The 9,240-nt window shown below is 35.2% G+C and overlaps 2 protein-coding genes across 2 annotated transcripts; one reads left to right on the forward strand and one right to left on the reverse strand.

The window, feature by feature from the left end:
- Positions 1-182: 182 nt before the first annotated feature.
- Positions 183-3,049, forward strand: LOC133699623 (uncharacterized). The gene is made up of 4 exons (XM_062122949.1): positions 183-464; positions 930-1,303; positions 1,984-2,026; positions 2,250-3,049. Exons 1-4 carry the CDS (start codon positions 332-334, stop codon positions 2,726-2,728), a joined length of 1,029 nt encoding a protein of 342 aa, XP_061978933.1. The 5' UTR covers positions 183-331; the 3' UTR covers positions 2,729-3,049.
- A 440-nt stretch (positions 3,050-3,489) lies between these two features.
- On the reverse strand, positions 3,490-7,677 carry LOC133699834 (ATP-dependent Clp protease proteolytic subunit 3, chloroplastic). Its single transcript, XM_062123320.1, has 5 exons — positions 7,290-7,677; positions 6,241-6,355; positions 5,091-5,266; positions 4,058-4,153; positions 3,490-3,940 (listed from the first exon to the last, which is right to left on the reverse strand). Exons 1-5 carry the CDS (start codon positions 7,629-7,631, stop codon positions 3,653-3,655), a joined length of 1,017 nt encoding a protein of 338 aa, XP_061979304.1. The 5' UTR covers positions 7,632-7,677; the 3' UTR covers positions 3,490-3,652.
- Between the last annotated feature and the right edge of the window lie 1,563 nt (positions 7,678-9,240).

Here is a 9,240-nt window from a genome sequence, read left to right on the forward strand (position 1 = left end):
TCAAGCTAATTACATGAAATTGACAATATAAATTTAACTAATAAAAAAATTTAGTCAATTTGATATACTCAATTTACTAGAATCTAAAAACTTTAAATGAAAAATTAAAAAATAGATTTATAATTTATAAAATATTAAAAATTAAGTAGGATATAATTATACGACAAAATACCCATCAGATTTTTCCAATTTATCAGACCAAAGTACCTTCAATAGTTCAATTTCTTAACCTAAAATTTCCCAATTGATTTTTTCTAATATGAACCCTAGAATTCTAGGGTTTTCAATTTCCTCTCATGCAATCAAAATCAGATCAAATTGAGCTTAAATTATGGTGAAACGTAATAGCACCAATGAAGAGCCCAACACAGCTCCGGAGCCAGATCGCTGGTATGACATAAAATTAGGTTCTTCTTTTCAAGACCACCATAACCACACCTCTCCAAAGTTCTGTACTTTACGGTGTAAGCATGCTCTTGCCATTAAATCCCACTTTAAATTTTCTGCGTTCTGTTTTGTTTGAGAGAAAATTCAGTGAAGTAGTGACAAAATCGTTCTTTTTTGTTTTTAATGACGTTGTTTTGGAATTATGATAGCTTATTTGAATTTCCAGTCTTCAGTTTGTGTTTTCCTTTTAGAATCTTACATGATTGGTTGGTGGTCCAATGGAGGGATTGGTAATTAAGTTGGTTTCTTTTCAGCCTTGCTTGCTTGAGTGTAAATAGTAATGAGGTAACAGATGAAAAATGTAAAAGATATAGGGTTTACTAACATTGGTTAGGATGATTGGAAAAAGTCTATAAAAGGATTTATCTTGGAGTTTTAAATGGGGGATCGCATAAGGCTTCCATTTATTTACTTTTAGAAAGGTTAGTTGTTTTAATGGAGGAGAATAATTTATTTATTTATTTTATTTTTGTATTTCTTAGATGAATTTAAACCAGCTTCAATTGATAAGAGTCAACCAGGATCGCTCCATAAGAGCAGGGATAACAGGGTAAGTGTAGAATATCACAACAACCAACAGGGAAAACCCAACGTAATGTTTGAGGGTGTAAGTGAGGATTACAAGGAAAATGATGCTGTCTTGTTCTTTGATGGGGATACCTTTCACTTGGAGCAGTTGCATCATGCAGTGAAGCGGCTGAGACATGTCCGGCTCCCTGGTGAGTCTGCAGCTGCAGCTGCAGCTGCCACTGCAACAGTTGCATTGGTTGCATCAGCATTTGAAACTCGTTCTCCACCTGTTGGTAAAGCAGCAAATTCAGAGTCTCTGGACAAAGGAATGGTTCATCAAACACCAGTAAGTGTGCATTGATTTCACATTTCTTTTGTTTTTTCTTGAAACTGTTTCCAGAATAAAAATGTGTAAACAGGAAGGAAAAGGAGAGAAATCTTGAATTGACACTTCTTTTTTCCATTATGTCCTCTAGATTTTCATTTGAAGTTTATACCTTTTGCAGCCAAATCTCTCTTCCCTCTGCTGCTTCCCAGATAACATTTTATGTAGTTGGCACAATTACTAGAGATGAAAGTATTCATAATTTCTGAGTCATTTTCAAATCGTGAATGAATGAAGATATTGCTGAAGTGTGCTGTAAAACTTGTTCTTTTACTCTAAAAAATGGTGTGCTGAAATAGGTGTCATTGGATGGCATCTGCTTTAGGTATTTTTTTTATTTGTTTCAAAATGAATCCAATTTCAGCAAAAGAGATGGAAGCATTCTTGAACAAAAGGATTGTGATTTTACTTTCTCAATTTTTGTTCACATACTGCATTTTTTCATCAACTCTGCTTGTTTCTGAATGAACTCTGTGGTGTATTTGAATATCTAGAATGTTTTATGATCGGTGGCTGATCGAACAGGGGAAATAAACATGTTATTTATGTTTGGTTTTGGAATTAATGTTTGTGGTAGAAGCTTTATTTAGACTTTATTTTGATGTGTATATATTTCTTCTGCTTAATATAATTGTGTGCAGGTTCAGATGGAACAGATTGGCACTGGTGTCTCAGAAAGCTTAGGTATACTTCTTTTCTATAGTAACTGTTGATGGATATACTGGTTGATATTCGTTGTTCTTTAGACCTATAAGCTTGAGAAGATGATGGATGTTGTTTGTACCGAAGGTCTTTACTAGTAGTTTATCCCCATTTGTTACAACCTTGCCTCGTATGTTTACCACTGCTATATTCCATCCTTCCTTGGGTTGATGGATTGGCTCAGCTTTCTCTTTGCCTGGTGCAGAACTTGAAGATGAGAAGAGCATGGAGCATCTATTATTTCCTCCTAACCTATCCACCTCATCACCAGACCCCAAGAATGAATCCGAGGAACAGGTGGACATAGTCAATGATGATGATGATGGCGGCTGTGAAACTGCTAACAAGGGCAAAGCTTCAGAGAAGGGATTGCCACGCACTGTTCTTAACATTGATATTAACTTGCCACATCAAGCGGAAACAGATGATGAGATTGCTGATGTAGATATCAGTGATGATGACATTGACAAAGGCCCTAATGCTGCGGAAGCCCTTAAAGCCCTGAACGCAGTTGACAAAGGTCCTAATGCTGCTGAAGCCCTTAAAGCCCTGAATGCAGAAGGAATGAAGGGACAAAATTCAAGCTCAAGCGGTAGCAGTGGGAGTGACAGTAGTGGAAGTGAGAGTGGGAGCAGTAGCAGTGATAGCGAAAGCAGTGGTGGTAACTCAGTCTTCTCTATCTGATGGTTGAAGTCATGCTTGTTACTCGGAGATCGAGATCACATAATGTGGTTGTCAGGATGGCTGATTCAGTTCAGCATTCAGATCACGGAAAACTTGAAACTTGATGAGATTTTCTCCCACAGCTGATGTAGATGGAATCTCGAGCCAAAATGCTGCATTTTAGGAACTTAGCTTAGGTTTCCTGTACTCTTTCTTTCCTGTAGTTTAGTTAGACCAGCACCTCTTCTGTAGTTTAGTTACATCAGCATGGTTCCTGTGAATTTGAAAAAGAATGTTGGTGTATATGGTAATGCCAATTTTCAGGGTATTTGTTCATGCCAATTTTCAGGGTATTTGCTTGCAATCCACGTAGATAATGCTATCAATTGAAACGAGTCGTACCATCGGATCATAGCTTATAGTAGCAGAATTGCCCTGCAAACTACCAAGTGACAGCGGGCATGCGCATGGCCCAGAAAAACAGGCATCCGTAACTGTGATGGTAAACCCACTACGGTTTTCAGTGGACTAGAGATTTTTCCACTAGAGTTTGCCTCATGGACAGCAGAAAAATTCTGAATATTCGTTTGAAATAGTAGCCTCAAGGATTTCGAATTGTCAGGTTTCAGGACCACAAGGTGAAATATACCAATTCAAGGGAAACAAGTTAATTCTATGAAAATTCGTTGAATTATAACCATTAAGACAAGTCAATAACAATCCTAATCTTTCACTAGTTTTATCCTGGATTAAATGCACATTTATATTTATAAAAAATCACATTTGAAGGAAATCAACACTATTCGAAGTAAATGTACAAATAATAGAAACCATATGGCCTTTCCGTTTTTCAAAATTTATAGTCATTAATCCATAATCTACTTTCACAACATTACATAGCACAGCTCCTTTGATAGGTCAACAAATCCAAACGTGTCTCAAATCTTATACCGGACTTGGTGTTTCCTTTTCCTGGTCCATGCCTCTATCCCCATCACCTCCTCCAACATATCCATTCTGTAGCATTTTATGCTCTGAAGGCAAATTATTCTTAGCTTTCTTGCTCCCTTCAATTTTCCAAAGATCCCACACCCGAGTTTTTGGTGGAGGTGAAGCATCTGTAAGCGGTGCAACTAATCCTGTCTTACCATCATCAATAACTTCATCTACCAACCCATATTCTTTAGCTTCCCACGCATTCATGAAATTGTCACGATCAGTGTCAACTTCAACCTGCACACAACAATGAATGAGGGAGGAAAGAAAAGAAACAGCAGGGACGATCAAACCAAACTACAGGAACATTGGATGGTGAGTGATGAAAGAAGGAAATATCATTTGATATCTAACCTGCTCTAGAGGCTTCCCTGTTATTCTTGATAATATCTTGTTCAGCTTAATCTTGTGGTAACTCATTTCTCTAATCCGGATGCTCATTTCTGATGCCTGAAATCACATGCAAGTGCTCAGAAACACATGTCAAGCAGTTTTGAAAACTATCATTTTGCCAGTCAGTATTTTCTAGAGTATCATACAACTCGAGTGACCCTAAACATCTTAAAGTAATTACTGTCTTGCAGTATTTTACGAACTAAGTTACACCCTTTTTAAAACCAAATTGACCAGAAAAGATAACTAAATTCAAGTGTTGATAAAACTTTAGATCAAATCTAAAGAAGGAAGTGTAGCCTCAACCGAAGTTATGATCAATGGAGAAATAATCTGTTCTTGATCCACTCAAAACCTATAGCTATCTGCAGCTTCAACTGAAATTATGATCTCAACATCATCCTCCTTTTCCTTTCCAGGAACAGGAAATAGAGCATAAATTAAACCTCCACTAGTCTTCAGGCTTTGTTTGTTTTTGCGGCCACCTGAGGGGCTGGCCGCAAAAACAACCGGGCTCTTAATTTAATCACATACCCACCACCCAAAGTGTAAATCTTTTAGGGAAAAGTTATCACCCAACCAAACTCCAGAATGGGCACAAAGAAGGAAGTGCAGAACTTCAGAACAGTGTAGTAAAAGGTGATCCAGTGACTCTGTCACCTTGTTAGGCAAATTAATACTCTTCCATGGAACAGGTTTTAAAAGTTCTACTAATCAGATGGTCTGATGCTAAACAAATTACTTTTAAGTGCTAATTATGAGAATCACTTTCTTCTAGAAGTCACCTTTTAGAGAATCTCCAGTTACATATCGAAAAGTTGTTGGATTGGAAGGTGAGCATTTGTATCATTATCCCTTACTGAATTTCAAGCTGGAAATTACATCGAACTCATAGATTTCACCCATTCAACATTCCTTGTGCAAGGATTTTTCAATATATATGCACAATAAAATAGGCAGAATATGAAACCATAAGAGGAGACTAAAGACTTACTTTGCCTCCAGCAGTTCCAAGTGGCTGATGAATCATCACCCTCCCATTGGGCATGCAAAATCTCTTACCTTTGGAACCAGCAGAAAGAAGAAATGCTCCCATGGATGCAGCAAGCCCAAGGCAAATAGTTGAAACATCAGCCTTGCACAACTTCATCGCATCATAAATTCCCAGTCCTTAATGAAGCAATGCGTGAAGGGAAAGATAAAAGGAATAAGAGTATACCCAGGAGCTTTTTAGACCCAAATAAAATGCACAATGTGATACCGTAAATATTCAAACCTTTAATTCTACCCAACCATTTACAGAATGCCATAAAATTCTTTTAGTTTAGATCAAAGAATGACATTATTTAATTAAGACACAGAAAATGAACCATGACAACAGGAGACTAACTCATCCTCCTGGGGAAAAGAAATATGACAAGAAAAATGTGACAATAGGGCTCTCAAAACCCATTGAACATCAGCTAGGAAAACAAAAACAAAAATCACCCAGAGGATGTGCTCTAGAAAGAAGCCAGATCTCAATGCAATTGCATCAATATAGGTTGATCCTTAAAGATTGTTAAATTGAGCTCCAACCAGATATTCATCCTCCCAAATCAGATGAAGTGTAGACATAGCATTTCCTTCACTATATTCAGGAGATGATCCAAGATACACCAATAATAACAAAGAGTTTCCACCACATATTCGAAATCATTGAATTAGAATGCATAGGTACAGAATTAGTCACAAATGGTATAACATAATCCTAAGCTAACAGGAATTGGGTATGTTCAATTGGTTGCAACTTGCATGACACATCAGACTCCATGAAAAAAAGCAGATTTCAAATACTAAAAATGTCACAGGAATCATATGGAAAAACATTCATTTCCAAGATTAATTCTATTCTTGAAATTACCCTTTAACTGGTCTGATACAGTCCAGTTTAATATCAGTAACAGAGTACCCAATGTTGATCTATGTAGCTCAAATTATTTTAGCAATCCTAAGGCCTTTACAAACAGCAATTTCTATGTAGGAACCATAAGCTTCAAAGTATATGGAGATATATAAAGGGAAAATGAAAATAAAAAAGGATTGATGAAAAAGGAAAGAGAGCACTGAAAAATCAAGCATATTATATAAACCTATCCACATACCAGCAGTGACAGAACCCCCAGGTGAATTAATAAACAATTTGATGTCTTTTTTGGGGTCTTCAGCATCCAGAAATAATAGCTGACTGATAATAAAATCTGCCGTCACGTCATCCACCTGCCAAATACCAGTCAGAGTAAGTAAAATTAAACCAGCCTTTTGTCATTCTTAAGCATGTTTAAAAAATAGGAAAGTTGGAAATCCTTGATATATTGCTAGCATCTCTATCACTTGCACACATAATAGCATCCAGATTTAAAACTACCACAATTCTAAAAAATGAAACCCGAAGGCCATAAATTTCACAATAAGGAACTAATATGACAATAATCAGCAAAACCCATCTCAGAGTGCCAATGGTTAAGCCAGCAGACCAGAAATGAGAGAGAGAGTGTCCCGCCTCAAATCTCAATTTCTATCTGAAAGAAGATGTCTAACAAAAAAGAAAGCATCAACCACAATCGAAGATTTAATTAACATCCACTACATAGAGAAAGACCCATCTAAAACCCGTGTTCCAACATCATTACCAAAACAAATATGCTGCAATCAAACAATAGTAAGAAACTCACCTAACAAGTTCAGCAATTACTCCCCCAAAACCACATCACAATACAAAGGTTCCAAGACACACTACGTAGCAACATCAGAAAACCTCACTCCAATATCTCTAACAAAACAAATACAGTGCTACTAAGTCATCCAAAACCTAACAACTACTCCCGCAAAAAAGAAGAACTACACATACCAGCCTACAAAATCCTACAAATAATTCCAGCCTCCCCAACTTGTCAGATAAAAAGAAAAATTATATCAGCCTACAAAACTAAAGGGCCACCTCAAGATACTAAAGACCAATACTTTGATAACCAATATTTCATATATATATATATAAAACATCTACAAACCTTACAAAACAAAAGGAGAAAAAAACCACCTACAAAATCCATCAATTAGTCCCAAAACAAAAACCCAGCAACAAACTTCGTACAGAAACAAATTCTACACAACTTTTAACATCATTTCAAAAAAGAAAAGAAAAGAAAAATACTTGAGAGCCCAAAAAAATGATTCTTTGACGGAGAAGCATGTTGGTAGTATCCAATTCCTCAAATTTTGGCAAAGTAGGAGCTGAATTAGCAAAAGATGAGAACTTTTCAACATCCCAGTTGCTAGCCAAAGTCTGTCTTGCGGTGTTAGCATCGAATGAACTCTTCGAAGCCTTAACACAGATGGGTCTTCTTCTTTTACTGCAAACACTAATAGTAGTGCTGGTGTCACTGGTGACTGGTAGCAGAAGATGATTCTTGTTAATGAAACTGTTGCGATTGGAGAAACATAGAGGGCTGCTTGTGGATTGTGAGGCTGTGAGATATGCTAAACCTACCTCCATTTTTCCTTTCTATCTGCTTTGATTTGATATTATGGTCCTGTTTTTAAACATTTTGTCTTTGGTTTATGGATATTTCGTTTGAGAAAATTAGAGAGAGTTTGGTGACCAAAGTGGACCTTCTGCATAACTTTCTAGTCTGAAGTGTAAGCAATGGTAGATTCTCCTGGTGGGTGTTGCAGTTCGTTGAACGGTGCCGTTTGGCCCCTCCTGTTTTTTTTTTTCAATAAAAATCAAAACAAATTATAAATTTTAATTTAAAATAAATTAAATATTAAATGTAGAAATTAAAAATAAAAAAAAATTAAAGAATAAAAAATAAAAAAATATTGTGTTTGGGCCTTGTTTAGTTTTTTCTTTTCTTTTTTTAGGTTAGAACTTCCGGTATTTTATTTTATTTTATGAAAAAAAATGAGAGGATTGTGATTTAAGTTAAATAGGGCAGATATATGGCCAAAATCATGGATAATTTGGCCCATGTGCTGCTGTATCGTGGATGTAACTTGTAAGCCAAAGAAACATTGGTTAACTTGCTATGATAGATAACCTTGATGTGCTTGTTTTTTCTTCTTCTTGTCATGATCTGCTCCGATTACATTGTATTTTTATAACATGAATATTTTCCATGAATAAAAAGGTTTAAGGTCTCGTAACTCCACTACTTCAAAAAAAAAATTATTAAATACAAATAAAAACATCTATGAAAAAATATATTCAGTAAATTATAATAATATTTACCGACAGAACATAACATTGTTATTTTCATTGGTATTCACTGACAGAAATTTCTCATCGATGAATACCGAAAGAACTACAAATGAAAATCAAGGAATGAAAAAAATGGGTAGGTATTCCCTTGTTATTTTCATTGAAAAATATGATATTTCAGACTGAATTACAAATGAAATATAATCGTCGCTATTTTTTTTCGTTGAATTCATCAATATATTTTGTCAATTTTATTATTAAGTTGAGAATTTAGGTAAATTTGGAGGAATTTGGATTTTTTTGGAGAAAATTGATAATCATTAAAGGGTAGTATTAAAATAGATTGAATAATTTTGAATCCAACCAATGATAGCTAATTAACTAAGTACCAATAATTTGTTTAGTTCACATTATTAATTAATACATGTTAGCATCAATATTCAATATAGATTTCATATAAGTAATGGATAATCGTTCTTGGATGTATTAAGTTTCACCCAAAAGGATTAGCAAAATGCATTATTATAATGAGGTTGAGGGTTTTATTAATTACGTATTATCTAATCCAAAAAAATATTAGTGGAGACAGTATTAAATGTAGTTTATCAATCAAGATGTTGTTACGATGCATCTTTTATAAAAAAATTCATGGAAAAACACTCGTGTTTGTTTGCATACGAAGAACCCTATATTCCTTACGAGATCAAGGTATAAAGAATGGTTGGGTCAATTTCTAGTTCTAGTAACGTGCATAAAGTTGCAGATGATAATAGCAGTTATTATAGGAGTATAGTTATGGATGCAATGAGGAAAAATCAGGGTTATGCAGGAGAATGTTCAATCGTAAATGAAGAACCAATGCATACACAATTAGTTTTTTGAACTTTTTAAAGATTCCAACATA

This window comes from Populus nigra, chromosome 7, assembly GCF_951802175.1.
Source record: "Populus nigra chromosome 7, ddPopNigr1.1, whole genome shotgun sequence".
In the NCBI taxonomy this organism is placed as follows: Eukaryota; Viridiplantae; Streptophyta; class Magnoliopsida; order Malpighiales; family Salicaceae; genus Populus; species Populus nigra.